The sequence below is a fragment of the Rhinatrema bivittatum genome, chromosome 4 (genome assembly GCF_901001135.1).
Source record: "Rhinatrema bivittatum chromosome 4, aRhiBiv1.1, whole genome shotgun sequence".
Lineage (NCBI taxonomy): Eukaryota > Metazoa > Chordata > Amphibia > Gymnophiona > Rhinatrematidae > Rhinatrema > Rhinatrema bivittatum.
In genome coordinates this window covers 185,859,693-185,879,814 of record NC_042618.1, presented here as the reverse complement: position 1 = coordinate 185,879,814, position 20,122 = coordinate 185,859,693, and the positions used below count along the sequence as shown (strand labels likewise).

The following is a 20,122-nucleotide window of genomic DNA, read 5'->3' as shown; positions in this document are numbered from 1 at the left end:
CTAGCGTGAAGCCAGATGGACTCAGGACCAATGGGATGTACAAAAGCTACTCCTGAGTGGGGTGGGAGGCTGCCCGTGGTCCAGTTAGCACCACCCTCACAAAGGCTGTGTCCTCCCAGGCCTGAACATCCAGGCTGTAGAATCTGGAGAAGGTGTAAGGAGGACCATGTCACTGCTCGACAGATGTCAGCGGGCGACAATAGCTTAGCCTCCGCCCAGGATACTGCTGAGCCCTGGTAGAATGAGCTTTGACCTGTAGAGATAAAGGCTTCCCTGCCTCTATGTAAGCTGCCCTAATTCCTTGATCCAGCGGGCAATGGCAGCTCGCGAAGCTGCTTCGCCCTGTTTCTTCCTCCCGTGAAGAATAAACAAGCAATCTGTCTTGTGCACCACTTCTGAGCGCTCCAGATACCGCACTAAAAGTCTACCGCTGTTTAGATGGCAAAGAAGGCAGTAGTCTTCTGTGTCCTTATGTCTATCCGGGGATGGTAAGGAGATGGATTGCTTCAGGTGAAACTCTGAGATTACCTTTGGTATGAAGGAGGGAACGGTGCAAAGCTGTATTGTTGCTGGAGTAAATTGAAAGAACGGTTCCAGACAGGACAGTGCCTGTAGCTCAAGTATACAGTCTTTAGTGTTAATAGGCATAGTGAGAGACTGCGCAGTGGTCTGAAGGAAGATCCTGCCAGAAAGTCCAATACCAAATTGAGGTTCCATAGCGGGATCAGCAACTTTAAGGGTGGTCATAGATGTTTAACCCCTTTTAGGAAACGGGCCAAGTCCAGATGAGCAGCCAGATGGGGTCTGCCCACCTCGTCCCTGAAGCAGGAGAGGGCTGCCACCTGGATCTTCAGGGAGTTGAGGGACAGTCCTTTGTTCAGACCATCCTGTAAAAATTCCAGGATCATGGTGATCTTGGCAGTTTGTGGGGGCACCCGTGCTCCCTGCAACAGGCCTCAAATATTCTCCAGATCCCTATGTACGTCAGGGATGTTGAAAACTTCCGTGCTCAGAGCAATGTGGCAATTACGTCCGCCAAATATCCACACTTTGTCAGGCAAGCCCTCTCAAGGGCCAGACCATAAGAGAGAATAGAGCTGGATATTCGTGAAGAATCGGGCTTTGCTGGAGAAGATCCCTATGCGGGGGGAGGCAAAGGGGACTCTCCATGAGAAGCCTCTGCATGTCTGCATACCAGAGGCACTTGGGCCAGTCTGGGGCCACCAGAAGGACTAGTCCTCTGTAGTGTTCGATCTTGCAGATGATCTTGCCCAGTAGAAGCCACGGGAGGAAGGTGTATAGTAAGTCCTCCTCTGGTCAAGTCTGGACAAGGGCATCGATCCCTTGGGAGCGCTGATCTTGTCTGCCACTGAAGAACTGGGAAACCTTCACATTGTGAGATATAGGCAGTAGGTCAAAGGATGGAAGGCCCCAGCAATCTATTAGGAGCTAGAAGGCTCTGGTCGACAGCATCCATTGCCCCGGGTCCAGGTTTTCCCTGCTAAGAAAGTCTGCTCTGACATTGTCTTTTCCCACGATGTGAGAGGCTGAGATCCCTTCCAGCTTTAACTCCACCCATTCCATATGGACATCTATTTCCAGAGACACTTGGTGGCTCTTGGTTCCTCCCTGGCAGTTGATGTAGGCCACAGTTGTTGCGTTATCCGACATCACGTGGATTGCTTGCCCCTGGAGACTGTGGCTGAACTGCAGGCATGCTAATCTGGACCACCCACGCTGTCAGGCAGTTTAATGTTCCAGTTTGTCTCTTCTCCAAGCAAGGCCCGATTCTTCACAGTAGGGTCCATCGCCCCTGGGTTGTCAGTTCCTGACAGTGAGCTCCCCATCCCCAGAGGCTCGCGTTCATCGTGAGGACAAAACAGCTCAGTGGGGAGAGGCTTACACCTTTGCTTAGGTGAATTTCCTGTAGCCACCACTGGAGCTCAGAACATTCTTCTATTGGTAGATGGAGGCGAATCAAGTAGTCTTCAGACAGTGGGTTCCAGCATGACAGAAGGGAGTGTTGGAGAGGCCGCATGCGTGCCCTCGCCCACGGTACTACTTCCAGGGTTGATGCCATGAGGTCGAGGACTTCGAGATAGTACCACACTTTGGGGCAAATTGTGTTTGTCAACCGACATACTTGGTCCATCAGTTTCCTCCTCCTCGAGGGAAGGAAGAAGACTTGTCCTCATTGGTGTCGAATTGGGCCCCCAGGTACTCTAAGGACAGGGAGGGCTTGAGGCTGCTCTTGTCCATGTTCATGACCCAACCATGCTCCTGCCGGAGGGACCTGACCCTGCTGGTCACCTGGAGGCTCTCTTCCAATGACTTAGCCCAGATTAGCCAGTTGTCCAAGAAAGGGTGCATCAGGATCCCTCGCCACAACCACCATAATTTTGGAGAATGTTCTGGGGGCAGTTGCCAGGCTGAAGGATAACACCAGAAACTGGTAATGTTGGCCCAGTACCGCAAAGCGTAAAAACAGCTGGTGGTCTTGACAGATTGGAATATGGAGGTAGGCCTCCAAGAGGTCCAGGGAAGTTAGGAACTCTCCCGGTTGCATTGCCATTATGACGGAGCGAAGAGTTTCCATGCAGAGTTATAGCCCTCAGACTGAGGAGCTGTTATTGTTTGGGATAGTTGTGGGTGGATCCTTGGGCCGGTGGCAGATGGGAAGATCCCAAGAGGGAGCACCGGTCAGGCTCAGAGTTTGGAGACAGACACACACTAGTTCTTTTATTAAACAGTATATTGAACCACCAGAGGTGGCAGTAGTGAGCTGGAAGCACCCGGCTGGGCTGTAGTCCCTCAGATACTGGAACAGCGATCCCAGGATGGCAGAGCTGTAGAGAAACTAAGTATAGTGAGTAGGCAGGGTATGCAGAGTTCAGGAATAGAACCTTGATGGTAACACTCACACAATAGTCTCTTGAAGCAGCCCAGGAGCTGGAATGGATTAGGTCCTCGAGGAGCGAGTACCTGGTTCCAGGGAAAGCTCTGAGAGAAGGATGGTAACTCACTGGTGTTATAGGCAGCAATGACTTCCTGGCAGAAGTGATATTCAGAAGTAGGTCCGAGCACGTGGGCCCTCGAGGAGCAAGTATCAGTTCCAGACTGCGACCTGAAAGGCAAAAGAGAAACGAGGCCCCCGAGGTGCAGGTACCCCTGGTAAGTACAAGGAGGCAGAGTAGCTAGGAGCGTAAGAAAACCTTTTCTTTCCTTGCTAACTCGATTAGTTAGCGAATTCAGAGACCTTAAATATCCGGTGAGGATGATGTCATCTCAGGGGGATGCCCCCGAGGTTCACGCTACTGCTGGATTTGAGTCGGGGCCGCGCTTAGGCTACTGGGAAACATGGCGGAGTGCAGCGTCTTGCCGGTCCGGGGATGCCGCAGCAGTCAAACATCCAACAAGCAAGGAGGGAGTCGCCAGGGCAGGGCAGGGTGGAGACGTCGGGCAGGGACGGTCGCAACAGGAACTTTATCAGTGTGGATTCCACTGCCAGTTTCTTGTGCTGGAAGGGGCAAGGTGACATCATGAACCTGTCCCGAGAGATACTGTGGAATTTGAGAGCATACCCTTCTCGTATGATGTCCAGTACCCAAATGTCCAACGTGATCTTGACCCACTGCTGATAGAAGAGGAAGAGTTGGCCCCCTATCTTCTCTTCCCGAGGATGGATCAACCCAACTTAATTGGGAAGTTCGGGTCGAACCTGAGCCTGTTCCTCTTTTTGGTTGTCGGTTCTGAAAGGACTAAGACTTTCCCGAGGGCAGAGTTGATTGAAATGATGAGTTTCTGTGGGGCCGAAAGCGCTAGGAGCCCTTGGCCCGACCCCTCATGGGTGAGGGGCACTGTGGCCTCTTTTTCTTATCTTCCAGTAACTTGGTCACTGGAGATTCGCCCCACTTACTGGCTAGCTTCCACAATTTGCTTCTGAGTAGGAGGGATCCCTTAAATGGCATCTTTGTGAGGTTCACCTTAGAAGTTGCGTCCACTGACCAGTTTTGCAACCATAGCTGTCTTCTGGCCGCCACCACTGAGGCTACTCCTTTGGCCGAGATACATACTAGATCTGAGCTTGCATCCTCCAGGAAGGCTGTGATGGGTTTGATCAACTCTTCGGCGTGTGCCCCAGAGCTATCTGCCTCTCTCTTGAGGACCAGACACGAGTGAGCCTCCAGGGCATAGCAGGAAGCAATCTGCAATGTCGTTGCTGTCACATCAAAGGCCATAACCTCTGTAGCTTGTGCGTTTAGCCGGTTAATGCCTTTTGAGCGAGCACAGACTCGCCTTGGCATGTGTAGGTCAAAGCAGCTGGTTGTGTGCTAAGTCGTGCATGCGCTTATGCACGCAGTTATGCACGCTGCTATGCGAGCACATTAGGTGCACAGGCCGGCCCGCAAGCACCGACAGCCAGAGGGAGAAAATGCCGCACCAAACCACGCATAAGATGGCAGCGCCCTGGATCGCCACGTGGAGAGTCCACCTAGTCTGAAGCAGGGCCTAGCCCACCGGGGGGGACGACGACCGCACAACCCGCTTGGAAACCCCCTTCCCTCGCCCGCACGGAATCGGGAACAATATCGGTACGATGTGCCAATCAAGGCGACCGGAGGAAAGACTTACCGAAGCCCTTCCTTGTCTCTGTTTCGAGTTCTTCTCTACTTACCTGGTCTCAGCGCTTACCGGCTGAATATAGAGACGGTCTCCAGCTGCTGGGGGAGAGGGATTAGGCCTTCACTGCCGCGTTCGGCTCCTGCACCCGCTGCCTTTCAGCTGCTTCAGCAGCAAAGTCCACGCTGGGAGCCGGCTACCGGACCAAGGCACACCTCTGAGGGATCTCGGAAATCACCTCAAGAATTCTCAACCCTTAGGTATCACCGCAGGAAAGTGGGGCTCGATCTTCTTTTCAAATTGAAGGTAAAATTTCTCCTTTGGATTAGTGCTGCAATCCTTCTAGACACAGCTGCTAGTGTGGGGATAGCGTCCACATCTGTTAGACGGAGAGATATAGAATACTGAATGGCTGAGGTCACTGCAGGGGTATATTTAGGGCGACATCAGCTTTGAAACCTGACTCAGTCTCCATCTGCTAGCAGGGGAACACATAACCCATTGGTCCTGAGTCCATCTGGCCACACGCTAGGAAATCACAATTGTGTGGAAAGGATCCTATCATAATTAAAAACAGATTGAAATTAAATCCAGAAAAAAAAATCAATGTTGTGGATTTCAAGGAAAAAAAAACCCCACACTGGTAATTCTCCCTTAAATGGTAAGTACTTTTCTTTAATTATTACTAACAATGTCCAAGCTAGAAGATTTGTTAGATTCTATTTCATTAGGTTGCCAAGTTTCCAATGTAGCAAGATCATTTTTTTGCCAACTACGTTTAATCCATAGATTGATTACTGCAATTCCATTTATCAAGACCTTCCTGGAGTAGCTACTAGTCTTCAAGAGCCATTAAAGAACACTGCTGGCAAAGTTGCTGGTATTTATAAAAAAAAAATCTGATCATGTGTCTACAAAGTTATAGGATCTAGATTGGTTACCAGTTTTACCCCAATGAACTTTTAAAATGTTATGTTTAGTTTTTTAATGGCTACAGCGAGAGCACAGCTACAGTATTTAGTGAGCAACTTCAAAAGATCACTGAAATCTTCCTAATATAAATTATTAGCTGTTCTGTCAAGCTCACAGGAACATTTCTCACGTCCTGCTTTCAGCTGTTTAGCTCCAGTAATTTAATATATCTAGAAGAGCAGAATTCTAAAGAACTAAACTATCTTTATTTAAGAAAAAAATAAAAACATGGTTATTTACCAGAAATGATATAAGTAGAAAGTTTCTGAATATAAGTACAGCTGAGTTTTGAACAATTTGCACAATTATTTGTATGTTTAATTTTATTGACTATTTTTAATTTATTGTATTTTGTATATTGTTGACTTTTGTATTTTTAATTGCATACCACTTTGCTATTTCTTGAAAAGCTCTATATATTAAATTAATAAATCAAAGTAATTCTTGGAGATATTAAAAAGAAGTGATGCCAATACATTTCCTTTTGTTAAGCTGTGCAACTGTAGTTGCAAACTGCTACATTTTCCTCTGAATCAGACATAGAAAATTGTGGTTTCTGCTAAGTATTTAGATCATATAGACTAGTTGGGATCCATCATTACAGATCTTCCAAAGCAGGAGTTGATGGTTGACAGTGTCATATGCCACCGAGTTGACGAAACGACACCAGTAATTTAGGATTTCTCAAAGCCATTGGAGATATACTAGGAGAGAATCAGCACTTGGCCTGTAAATGCCTTGCACAACTGAAAGCTAACTTGTTCTGGCAGGAATTGTTTTTGAAAAATGAGCGACAGCTGATTCAAATTGAGGTGGCAAAGCAGGGAAATTGGTTGAAAGCTCTTCGTATTTGGCGGTGTCCTTACCGATTTCAATAGCCAAACAGCATGTGTTTGTCTCTAGGTCCTGGGAATAAAATCTCTCTCACACAGGAATTCAAGACTTTCAGAAGTTAGTCCCATGTGATTGCTCCAAATGTTTTGATCTGTTCAAAGCCTGCATCCTCACCAGTCTCTATGTTCTTGAAGGTCACTGAAGTTGTTCTTTTCTTAATATTCATCTTGTTTTCGTTTTCTTTTGTGCAGTTTGATGATTTGCCATTTTTAAGAACAACATAACAGCTGGTTAGCTGTTATGTTGTTCTGCCTTCTGTGGATCATTGCTCAATTTCTTGATTGTGGACCAAGCTTTCTTAATATTGTAGGTGATATCAGTGTTTTTGATCAATACCTGCCATGGACTTGCATTGTTCTTTTGCTAATCCAGCAGCAAGTTCTGCTCCTGATGCAATGGAATCATCTGCAAAAGGTTCAACTTCATACATTTGGATATAATCACCATATATGGGGGGCCAGGTCAGAAATGAGTTCTGCAGCCTCATGGGATGCACCTTTGTGGCTGTGTTTTTGTACTATTTTGACAAATTGTTGATAGTTTTCTAGGTTAGACTTTATGTTTACCACCACTTTGAGACATGATGCAAATTTCTGCCAGGTAGTGCTTTTGAGACTGAAATAATCCTATAGATGTAAGGTCATTTGTAATAGCGTCAAACTTGGGAGAATGCTCCAACTGCATGCCTATGCACAGTTTATTATTAATTGCTCAAATCTAAGTCAAGATTATGCTATTTCTACAGTGTTAGTGTGAAACAGGAGACTGCCATCAAATTGCGTGTGTGTCAAGGCATTCAGGAGGGAGACTAAGGAAATACTTCTTTATCGAGAAAAGTTATGGATACTTAGAATGGCTGAGCAGAAGAGTGAATAGTAACCAAAACAGGACTCAAAACATGTTTGGACAGATGGAGAACGCAGAAGAGATGTGTGATCATGAGTGGTGGGGGGAGAGGGGAGCAGGGAACAACTGAAAGTCTAAGTAATCCTAATTGGCTGACATCTACTATACTAGTAGTCAAGGCACAAAATTCCTTTTCAAAATCAAGAAGAAACTATGGCAAAAATATATCTTGTTTTATAGATATCAATAAGTCCTTTACAGAATACATTTTACAGCACAGCACTTATGAAACTGTGTTTTACCACAACAATTTACAGTCTGCTTAAAATGAAATCAGTGTCCATATATTTACTTTGAACGTATTATCCTTGGGCAATCATGTTTTTACATATTACCATATCAAGTGTCTGTGATGCCACAACACCAGCATAGATTAAAACTTCGACACTAACAGGAAGTGCAATGAGCTCTTGACTATAACCAAGGAAGAAGGTGAAACTCCATCTAAGACAATAGACACACAAAGTTGTTTATGGAGACCAATGCCAGGTTCCTTTAGATAAGCTCCAACACTTCTATGGAATACAGTCCAGAATATTTCTGCTGATATTTGGCATTTTGCAGCTCTTGCAAACTCCCTTCAATCTTGTTGAGTTCACTGTAAAATTTCACCTGAAAAATACACAGATAAGGATTATGAAGTTTGCATCCAAGAATGCAACCCCGCCCAAAAAACAAAAAAACCCAAACAAAACAACAAATTCCCTAAGAAATAAGCATGCATTAGACCTCAGGTGATAGAAATTACTCCCCAAACACTTATATATATATATATATATTTTATTTTTTTAAAATCTCAGATCATTTCAATATTTTATTAGCTCCTACTGTGAGAAAGTTAAATAGCATACCTGGGCTCTCACAAATTTATGCAGATTAGTGAGTAATCCTTTTGCTTCTGGCAACATCACAACGACAGTAAAATGCGCATCCAGCAGAAGGGACATCCAATCCATAATCTGAAAGCAGAAGTAGAAAGAGGCAGGTATTATATCAAGGACTACTTCAAATGTTTCTAAAGATGTTAATATGATCCATTATCACCCACAAATTTTGATAAGTGATAAGCTCCTTGGGAAAGGGAATTCCCTTACATACTGTATTTGTATACCTTGTACTAATCACTCATCCCCTGTACTGACAGAAGTATTCTTTAGGAAACTCTTCACTCAGATTTTGTCCAAATTTTTTTTTTAATTTAACTATTTACCAAACATATCCCCCAATATATGTAGAACATAACTGCAAAATATAAAAAGATAAAACAAACTGGGAAAACCATCACAAGTGATAAATTTGCAGTAGAGAAGCTGAAGGAAAATTGTTTTTTACCTACTAATTTTAGTTCCTATAGTACTACGGATCAGTCCAGACTCCTGGGTTTATTCATCCCTGCCAGCAGATGGAGACAGAGAAAGTTTCACTGACACTGCTTCATAATCCCTGGTGCCACCTGCAGTTCCTCAGTATTGATCTGTACCAAGCACAAAACACTTTCAAAACTTGTAAAACCTGTAAAAACTTATACAACCTTGAAAAAAGTCTTCCAACGAGTCTGTATTCCATAATCTTAAAAATTTGTACCAAAAAGATTATAGCTGAGCGGAAGACTCTCCACCTCCAGGTTCTGGACTGATCTGTGGTACTACAGGAACGAAAATTAGCAGGTAAGAACCAATTTTCCTTTCCCTGTACTTACCCAGATCAGTCCAGACTCCTAGGATGCACCAAAGCTACCTACTTAGGGTGGGACCTGGAGAGTTCCGCTCGCAAGACACTCTTGCCAAAAACTGAGACTCCAGATCCCCTACATCTAGAATACAGTGCCTTACAATCATATGCAGCAACTTCTAAGTCGCCGCCCTAAAAATTTCCTGTGGTGAAACCAATTGGGCCTCCGCCAATGAATCTGTCTGAGAACATGTAGAGTGAGCTCTTAAACCGTCAAGCACTTGATGGCCTTTGAGAATGTATGGCTTAAGGAGGCTATTGAGCCTCCTTAAGCCACCTCACAATGGTAGCTTTGGAAGCCTGGGTACCTTTCTTCACACCACTCCATAAAATGAACAGATCTCCTAAAATCATTCATTACCTTGAGATACCTCAGCAAAGTCCTACGGATGTCCAACAGTCTAAGCTCCCGCCCATGAGGCGCAAAAGCATCCAATTCTGGGAAAGCCAGAAACTCCACCATTTGATTAACATGAAAAGTCGATACCACCTTGGGAAGAAATGAGGGAACCATCTACAAGGACATTTCTTGAAATTTGTATTTTTACAAGGACATTTCTGAGTCCGAGATCTGAAAGAATGGATCACGGCATAACGCCTGCAACTCAGATTCTCCTCGCAGAACAAATGGCTACCAGGAAAACAATCTTCAAGGTCAAATCCTTAAGAGTCACTCTGCGGAGAGGTTCAAAGGTAGCTCACACAAACCTCTGAGAATGAGATTAAGGTTCCAGGATGGACAAACTCTCCTAACCGGAGGGCACAAATTCTTAACCCCTCAAACCCCTCTTAACCACATCGGGGTAAGAGGACAACGTGTGACCCTCAACTCTAACCACGTAGACAAGCCAGAGCCGCTACCTGTACTCTGAGGGAGTTGAAAGCTAAGCCTTTGATCAAACCTTCCTGAAGGAAAGATAAAACCTGAGACACCGAAGACTGTAAGGCCTGTACTTCATTAGTTATACACCACGCCTCAAAGATCTTCCTGACTCGGATATACAACAATGAAGTCTACGTCCGTCTAGCTTGCAGAAGAGTAGTTATGACTGCCTCTGGGTACCCTCTTCGTCTCAAATGCCACTTCTCAAAAGCCAGGCCATTAGACAAAAGCGATCTGCCTGGTCTGAAAATATGGGGCCCTGCCGAGGAAGATGACGTAAGCGTAACAGTCCTTCCACTGCCATGTTGACCAGATCTACGAACCATGGTCGATGAGGCCACTCACACCACTTCTCCCGGGTATTTCTTTATCCGATGAAACACTTTGCCTATCAGAGGCCAAGGGGGAAATATGTAAAGAAGAACCCCTTGAAGCCAGGGTATGACCAGAGCATCGACCCCTTTGGCCCTGTACTCCCATCTTCAACTGAAAATATGAGTTGCCTTTGCATTGAGACGCGTCGCCATTAGATCCACATGGGGACAGCCCCACCTCTCTCAGATGAGCTACATTGCTGCCTCGGACAACTCCCACTCCCCTGGATCTAGCGTTGTGCGACTTAGAAAATCCACTTGGATGTTTTTGACCCCTGTGATATGAGACGCCGCTACATGAATCAAGTGCTGCTCTGCCCAAAGAATTAACACCTGAGCTTCCTGGGCCACCGCATGACTCTTGGTTCCTCCCTGCCAATTGATATATGCCACAATCATCACATTGTCTGACAAGACCCTTACCAAGCGGAGTTGAACCAATGGTAGAAAAACAAGCAACGCTAACCGTACTGCTCTGGTCTCTAAGAGACTGATACACCAATATGCTTCTTCTGCCGACCCAACACCCTGGGCCAACAGTCGCTGGCATACTGCTCCCCAAGCAGAAAGACTGGCATTGGTAGTAAGAATTAGCCAATCTGGGACCTCCAGATTGACCCCACAGACCAGATTGGACGACTGCAGCCACCAAGCCAGACTGTCCCGCGAATGACCATAAAGCAAGACGGGCATATAAAACCCTTCCAACAACGGATTCCACTGTGCCAACAGAGCTCTCTGTAGCGGTCTCATATGCACAAAAGTCCAAGGCACCTACTCCAGCATTGAGATCGAGCCAAGAACCTGCAAAAAATCCCAAGCTCTGGGAACCTGCAAGGCCAACAGACGCCGACTTGCGCCTGTAACTTGCAGCTCTCTCCTCCAAGAGGTACACCTTGCCCTTCAGCATGTCGAACTGAGCCCCCAAGTAGTCTAGGGTCCGAGACAGTATCAGCTGGCTTTTTGCCAAATTCACTACCCAGCCTAGAGATTCTAGGGTGGTGATTACCTTCTGCACTACCGCACGACAAGCGACTTCCGACTTTGCTCTGATGAACCAATCGTCTAGATAAGGGTGCACCAAGACCCCTTCATGCCGCAACACCGCCACCACCACCATTACCTTGGTGAATGTGCGGGATGCTGCAGCCAGCTGAAAGGAGAGAGCCTGAAACTGGAAATGCTGACCCAGTACCATGAACCTCAGGAACTGCTGGTGATCTGAATGAATGGGAATATGTAGGTAGGTCTCCGTCAGATCTAAAGAAGACAGGAACTTGTCCTTGTGCTTCACTGCGATTACTGACCTCAGAGTTGCCATCTGAAACCTTGGAACGTTCAGCACCTCATTTACCCATTTTAAATCCAGAATGGGCGAAAAGAGCTTTCTTTCTTTGGAACTACGAAGTAGATGGAATACCGACCTTTGCTTCATTCGCTCTGCGGAACTCGAACCACTGCTCCTAAGGCCCATAACCTATTCAAAGTCCCCTGGACTGCCCGATGCTTTTCCAATGACCTGAGGGGGGGACGGGGGACTAGAAACAAGATGCGAATGGGCTGAGCAAATTCTAATGCATAACTGTCTCTTATTATGCTGAGGACCCACTGATCCTGAGTGATCTTGGTCCACTCCCCGTAAAATCGTGCTAGAAGACCCCATACAAAAGGAATGGCGGAGCAGCCCAGCTTTACCTCATTGTGAGGATTTGGCTCCAGTGGCCCCACTATTGGAAGAAGCTCTGAATAGCTGTCAACTGCCTTGAAAGTACTGCCCCCAGGACTGATCTCGAGAAGAGAACTGCTTTTGCAAGGCTAGGGCTCCTCTCACCTGACGCGACCGCCTAATATCCCGAAAATGCAACCTAGATTGAAAAGGCTGCTTGCCCTTAGGCTTATCCTCCTGCAATGTATGCATCTTATCCTCACCTAGGTCCTTCAAGTGCTTCAGATCCTCACCAAACAAGAGGCGCCCCTTAAAAGGCAGAGAGCCTAAACGAGATTTAGACAAAACATCTGCCGACCAGTGCATAACCACAATACTGCCGGGTGAAACCATGGAACCTATAATACGGGAGGAAGTTCTGACCAAGTCATACAAGGCATCTGCCACAAAGCAGAGCGCTTGGAGGCGTCAGTTGCTTATCTGCTTTGACACCCGAATTTTCCTGTCCGTCCTGAAGTTGTTGACCCCAGCTCAGACAAGCCCTTTGCAAGAAGCTGGAGCAGATGTCCGCCCAAAGACTCAGGGCAGATACCTCAAAAATCCTTTTGAGCTGAATTTCCAACTTCCGGTCTTGAACATCCTTCAATGCTGCGGAATCTGCAACAGGGATAGAAGTCTTCTTTGTCCAGTTTTGGAAGGGAAAAGAGCTCCAATGTCTGTTCCAGTAAGGGACACAGCTTAGCCATCGCCCTTCCCACTCTCAAGCCAGAGTCAGGCGCTCCCCATTCTCAATTCACCATCTTTTTCACTGACTTATGATAGGGAAAAGCTTGCGGGAAAGCTCAAAGCCCATCCAGAACCGGATCCGCACCTTCCATATCTGAGTCACCCTGTGGGAGTTTCGGCCCTAGTTCCTCCAAAACTCAGGAATCAAAGGGCCTAACTCCTCCTTCCGGAACAAGCGGAGCACTTTAGGGTCATCATACTCCAAGATGGAAGATTATCTAGATCATCTCCTTGAGATACGCCGACGTTACCTAGATCAATAACCTAATCCTGCAATAAGGCCTCCTGCGTCCCAGGATACTCCTGAGATCCAACAAAGTCTGCCTTAAGAAACCCAGGACGCCGTGAACGCTGTCCCAGTGGAGGGTTCCAACGTCGTGATTGCTCAGGCCCTGGAGTGCCTCTCTGACCCCCCCCAAGAGAGTGAGACTGGCTACCTAAACCTGCCTGCTGAGCTAAATATGCCTCATGCAGCAGGAGAACAAAAATCAGCAGAAAAGGCCTGAGGAGCCTGAGAGAGCTGTAAGGTGCAGTGTCTGTGGATGCAGGCACTGGCACATCTAAGTGCACTGCTTCATTTGCCCCACTCCCCACCCCCCCTAGACCCTCTATCATGGTCAGGTGGGCTGGAGTAAGATGCAGAGGCAAATCTCCCCTGTCGTTCATCTGAACAGACCGCACTGCTGGGGAAGCCAAAATGGCCGCCATTCCAGAATCGGAGGAAATCTGAGGCTTTCTGTGGTCCTCATATTGGTGCTTCACAGAAACCCTTGGGGGAGAGCCTGAAGGACGATTCCTGCCTCTCGCGGTCGCTGGAGTCTTCGACGGACCGTCTCCCCCCAAAACGCAGGCTGCACATAAACTAAAGTGGCTGAGCTGCGCCAATCCTGCACTACACTTGCGGCAAACAGAACCGCGAACCATGCTGAAACCGGCGGGAAACATTTCCCCCCCCCAGCTGAGCCCCAAAAAAATGCGAACAGGAGTAAAAAATTGAGCTGCACACCCGCTACAAACAGGGACTGGAGGGAGAGAGCCGCCCGCAAGACAGCCTCTCCTCTGTAGAGAACACGGAGCTGTCCAGCTCAGGTTCAGCAAAAGTCAAAGAGAAATAAGGAGACTGAAACCAGAAATTTAAAGAAAGAAAGGAAGGCAAGCTGATAAAAGAAAAACAGATAACAGCCGCCCTGAGCAGCCTCGTGAAGGGGAGGGAATCTGGACCACCAGATTTATACCCCACGGACTAACGGAGCGAGCATACAAAAAAGTCACCTACCTCCAGCTTGTCCACATCAACCAAACAAGGAAGGATCCACCAGGACCCAGACACCCTTGGGAGGAAAGGCTCACTCCCAAAAAGAAAAAATTCACCAGACCTCAGAATTGCAGGTTTATGCACCAGAGACAGAGAAATACTGAGTAACGGCAGGTGGCACCCGGTATTATAAAGCAGTGTCAGTGAATTTTTCTCCGCCTCCATCTGCTGGCAGGGATGAATAAACCCAGAAGTCTGGACTGATCCAGGTACGTACAGGGAATGGCAGGTATATAATTCAAGTTTGGAAAGGTGCAACTGAAAAACAGTCAAATAAGAAAATTATTCCTTACCTGCTAATTTTCGTTCCTGTAGTACCATGGATCAGTCCAGACGGTGGGTTATGTCCCCCGTCCAGCAGATGGAGTCAGATCAAAGTTCCAAGGGAGGTGCCACATAAGCCTGTGCCCCTCTATGTCCCTTCAGTAACTAGACTATCAAAGCCATAAACAAGAAGGAAAAACGGAGGGATCAAGTAAAACTCAGTTAGCATAAAACTAGAACCTTAAGCTGTAATTGTAACTGGAAAACTGTTGTCCAATGGCAACTTGCCAACAGAACTGTATGAAACAGCTCCACAGAAAGGAGGAAGAGGTCTACCCAAGAGGGCAAAAACATAAGACCAATTGAGCAGCAGATCCCCTGTCAAAAACCCCACCAGCCTGAGGGAGGGCGTCTGAACTGATCCATGGTACTACAGGAATGAAAATTAGCAGGTAAGGAATAATTTTCTTTTCCCTGTATGTACCAGGATAAGTCCAGATGGTGGGATGTACCAAAGCTTCCCTACTGAGGGTGGGCCATAGATAGCTCTGCTCAAATGATCCTGTCGCCAAATGACCCAGAAGTCAATGACTGAACATCCAGACGATAGTGGCGAGCAAAGGTATGCAGTGACTTCCAGGTGGACGCCCTGCAAATTTCCTGCGACGAGACCGACCGACTCTTCGCCCAGGAGGTCGCCTGGGCACGGATGGAGTGAGCCCGGACCCCCAGTGGAGGAGGTTGTTTCCCCACTCCAATGTAAGCTGACGCAATGGCTTCCTTCAGCCAGCGGGCGATTGTTGTCTTAGAAGCCAGGTGTCCCTTCTTAGGACCGGACCAAAGGACGAAGAGGTGATCCGAGAGCCTAAAATCGTTGGTTACTTGCAAATAACGCATCAGGCAGCGCTTAACAGAGTTTGCGGAGGTCCCGAGAGTCAATTGATGAAAAGGAAGGCAGTTCCATTGTCTGATTCAGGTGAAAAGTAGAAACCACCTTGGGTAGAAACGAGGGTACTGTGCACAAGATGACCCCAGAGTCGGTAAAACGAAGATACGGTTCCCTGCAGGATAACGCCTGTAGTTCAGAGACCCGACGGGCCGAACAAATGGCCACCAGAAAAAAAGTCTTGAGAGTGAGGTCCTTGAGAGCAGCAGTCCATAAAGGTTCGAAAGGCTCGCCCCCGAAGATCCGTAGCACTAGGTTAAGGCTCCAAGAGGGGCAAGGAGCTTGGAGCGGTGGCTTCAAATGCTTTACTCCCTTAAGGAAATGAACGACATCCGGATGAGACGAAAGTGGAATCTCTGTCCCTCGGCGAAGCAAAGCTCCTAAGACCGCAACCTGTACACGAAGAGAGTTTTAGGCTAACCCCTTCTCCAAACCAGCCTGCAGAAACGAGAGAATCTGTGTCACCGAGGTGTACTCCGGTTTTTAGCATGCGCCGTGCACCAAGATTCGAAAACCTTCCACACCCGGACGTAGGCGACGGAGGTGGACGTCTTCCGTGCGCGAAGAAGCGTCAAAATCACTGCCTCCGGATAACCTCGGCGTCTCAATTTGCGCCTCTCAAAAGCCAAGCCGCAAGACAGAAGCGAGCTGCGTCGAAAAATACTGGACCTTGACGACGAAGTTGTGGAAGATGCCCGAGGCGCAGAGGCCTGTCCGCCGCCAGGTTGAGTAGGTTTGCAAACCATGGGCGGCAAGGCCACTCCGGAGCCACCAGAATCTCTGTGCCTTGGTGGTTCTCGATTCTTCTTAATACCCTGCCCACTAGAGGCCAGGGAGGAAAAACAAAGGAGGAGATGATGGGGCCACGGCAGTACTAGAGCATCGATGCCCTCCGCTCCGTGTTCTCTTCTGCGACTGAAGAAGTGAGGGGCCTTCGCACTGCGGGCTGTCGCCATGAGGTCTACATGAGGAGTCCCCCAACGGTGAACGATCAGGTGCATCGTTTCCTCCGAGAGTTCCCACTCTCCGGGGTCTAGATGTTGACGGCTGAGGAAATCCGCCTGTATGTTGTCCACCCCGGCGATGTGTGAGGCCGCCAATTGGATCAAATATAGTTCCGCCCATGCCATGAGTTTGTCCGTTTCCAGGGAGACGTGTCAGCTTCTCGTGCCTCCCTGGTGGTTTATATACGCCACCGTGGTCGCGTTGTCCGAGAGTTTCCTGACCGCTTGATGGCGAACGAGGGGCAGGAACTCTTTCAGGGCTAGGCGGACCGCTCTGGTTTCCAGGTGGTTGATGGGCCACCGTGCCTGAGCTTTCGTCCACTGTCCCTGAAGGGACCTCGTCTGGCAGACTGCTCCCCAACCCGAGAGGCTGGTGTCTGTCGTGACCACTATCCAATCCGGAGACTCCAAGGATATCCCCTGAGCCAAGTTCTGTGGGTCTAGCCACCAGTGGAGACTATCTACGGCTGTCTGTGGAATCGGGAGAATCGCCTGAAATTCTTGTGAGACCGGTTTCCAGCGAGAAAGCAAGGCTCTCTGTAGTGGACGTAGATGTGCGAAGGTCCAGGGTACCAGATCTATAGTTGATGCCATGGAACCCAGTACTTGAAGATAATCCCACGCTGTGGGTGGAGAGAGAGCAGAGAAGTGCTGTATTTGATCTTGCAACGTCTATGCCCGCTCCGGCTGTAGAAAACCTTGCCCACCGCCGTGTCGAATCTCGTGCCCAGGAAGTCCAATGACTGTGATGGAATGAGGCTGCTTTTAGCGAAGTTGATGATCCACCCAAGGGACTGAAGAAGTTGTATCACTCTGTCGACCGCCTGATAACCCTGGCTCAAGGATTTCGCTCAGATGAGCCAGTCGTCCAGGTAAGGGTGCACCAAAATACCCTCCTGGCGAAGAGCAGCCATTACCACCACCATGACCTTGGTGAAAACTCATGGGGCCGTCGAGAGACCAGGTGGAGCATCCAGGTCCAGCTCCTGCAGGATATGTGGGATCAGGTCATCTAGCTCATCCTTCTGGAAAATACCCAAGACTCGGGGGTCATCCCCTTCCAGCTGGGCTGACAAAGGGTCATCCCCGCCGGGATCCGTGACCGAGTCCCCCCCCCCTGTGTCAGAGGGTAGCCGCTAGGCAAGGCCAGGGTGTGTGGAGATGGGCCCCCCCAGAGGGCCAGTGCCCTGGGGTAGGACTCTCCCAGGGAGGGAATCCGTGCGTATCAGCTTGGGGGGGGTTGCCCAGGAAGAAGATCCAGGGGCTGGGAGAGCCTGGCCAAAAAGGCATTATGCATCAACATGACGAATTCCGGGGAAAACGCCGGTGGGTCTGGGGGGGGGGGAGGGGGGGAGTGTCTGGTCAGGGGCTCCCCCGACTGATGCAAAGTGATTGCTGGCCGCACGGGGTCCAAAACTGGTGGCAGAACTGAAACAGAGGGCTCCCCTTCCCTTTCCAAGGCTTTGGAGTCAGCCAGGTCCTGCCGCAAAATGGCCGCCATTCCCGCGCTCAGTGGGATCGGGGCAGACTGCTGTCCACCGCTGCGGTCCTGACTTCGCACGCCGGAGCCACCCCCCTGCCTCGAACTGCTCTCCCCACCGGGGAGGCAGTCTGTGCAAAATCCATCTCGGGAGAGCTGGCCCCCGTGGCGCCCACATGTGGCGCATGTTGAAAGTCTCAGCATGCCGCGTGGGGGGGGGGGGGGGGGGGGGAGGGAAGAGGGGAAGCGCGGGAGCTGATGATCGAGGCGCAGCGAGCGCCAAGTGTGCTCCGGAGCTGCTATAGACTCCATCCCACCGACTAAAGCCCAAAACACCGGCCGGGGAATGTGACTTCCCAGCGGACAACAGCAGTGGCCCCGGGGAATGTGACATCGCGGGGCTGTGGGTCGGGAAGCCTCCGACGGGGGAAGAAGAGGTTGGTGCCACCAACGTGCACCCCAGCGGTGCAGCGCAAGTCCTGGAAGAAAGGCTGAGAAAGCAAATAAACAAAGGACACTTACCCCATCTACAAAGCCAAAGCAGTAGTAAAGGACAAGGCAGACAGAAAAGAAATAAAGCAACAGACCTGTCCGTAAGTGCCCCTAAGGGAGCCAGCCAATAGGGCTCTCCCTAAGAAAAAACTGAACTTTTTTTTTTTTTTTAAAATGAGAACTTGATTCCTCAACAAAAAGTATAGTTAACAAAAAAGGCAAAAGTGAGAAGAAATCCTACACTCAGCCCATGTACTGGGGAACTGATGTTCCCCTGCTCCTATCTGCTGGAATCAGAAAGATACTGAAGGGACATAGAGGGGTGCAGGCTTATGTGGCAACTCCCTCGGAACTTTGATCTGACTCCATCTGCTGGACGGGGGACATAACCCACCATCTGGGCTGATACTGGTACGTACAGGGAATGTCAGATACATAAGGCATTCCATTGTACACAGATTATAAACCAATACCTAAACTTTTTATAGCATGTTTAATGAACAGTGTCACTATTGCTTTGCCACCGGCTACTCCCTCGGGTGATTAATTGAAGCACTGACAATTACATGATGCTGTTTGTCAAATCCATTGGCTGGATCTTTTTCCAGAAAGTTTTTTTTATATAGCATCCTACACCAAAAGCCACTGCGTAAAATTACTCACAAGCAGAAAATCCTCAGCCATGACTTAGCAATAACCAAAGCGTTAGGCATGCAATAACCGCACTCACACTATGGTCAGCCCAGCGACATTAACATCTTCCTCACCTGGTTTATAGTAGGAACATCTACTCCTGGAAGAGACGTGCTAACATTTTCACTACATTTCACATAGAGATACTGCAGGTACTGGAGGAACAGCTGTAGGGGTAGAGAAGGAATCAAACACGGCTTATATAAGTCTATTCTCAGAGCAATTCCATAGTGCTAACATTGAGTGTAATGCCATAAAAATAAGGTGTTAAGTGAGCCACTGAAACTGCACTGATTTAAACAAGATCTGTCAAGATCTCAGTCTAAACTTCTGAAACTAGTGTAACAAATACAAAAAAGCCTTGATATGAATTTCCCCTTCAGTAAAACTGAGTATTTTATTATAGATTCTAAAAATAAATAGAAAGTTCAGTTAGATTCCAAGCGTTCTCTAATTGGCTGGAATATAGTTTATTAATCCCTCTTTTTATTGTCTGGAACATTCCTAGCAATTTTTTTTTTTTTTTTAAATACAAAAGCATCCCCCTTAAAAAAAATGATTGGGATTATTATCCTAAAAAAAATGACTGCAAAACCTTTACAACCTTTTGCTGCATGACAAGATTAAATAAAAAATAATTCTATTTTCCCATCAGCTAAATCTAATCAGTGTAATAGAGCAACACAGAATTTCTAAATGCATGAACCATGTATAACTGAAGCCACTATTCCTGGTAGTGTCATGGGCTATATGACTCGACTCACAACTTGTATTAGACAATAATCAGATCTGAAGCCTACAAAATGCCTTTAATTTGCTGCTGTTTTCATCTCCAGATTTTCTTCCATAGTTTTCCATTTCCATTAAGGGTCTAAAATCATGCCATTTGAACTGATGCTAAGATCATTTCATTTTTATGATCTATTTTTACAACTAATTTATATAGCCTTTATAAAACAGATACAAGTGACAGTATACATTTTAAAAAAAAAGTAAAATTACTGCAGAAACAATTGCATTAAACATTTAAGGATAAATGTTTAATCACCGGTGTGCACAAATCCCTGCAGATGTGTGTGTGACCGCGCCAAGCGCA

General features: G+C 47.7%; 1 protein-coding gene across 1 annotated transcript in view; it reads right to left on the bottom strand.

The window, feature by feature from the left end:
• Window positions 1–7,544: 7,544 nt before the first annotated feature.
• The window catches only part of NOL11 (nucleolar protein 11), a 57,286-nt gene continuing 44,708 nt past the window's right edge, over window positions 7,545–20,122 (bottom strand). The window contains exons 16-18 of the mRNA XM_029599351.1: window positions 19,101–19,193; window positions 8,244–8,351; window positions 7,545–8,004 (exon numbers count right to left, since the gene is read on the bottom strand). Of these exons, the coding sequence (XP_029455211.1) occupies window positions 7,888–8,004; window positions 8,244–8,351; window positions 19,101–19,193 (318 nt within the window). The 3' untranslated portion in view covers window positions 7,545–7,887. The remainder of the gene's footprint in view (window positions 8,005–8,243; window positions 8,352–19,100; window positions 19,194–20,122) is intronic.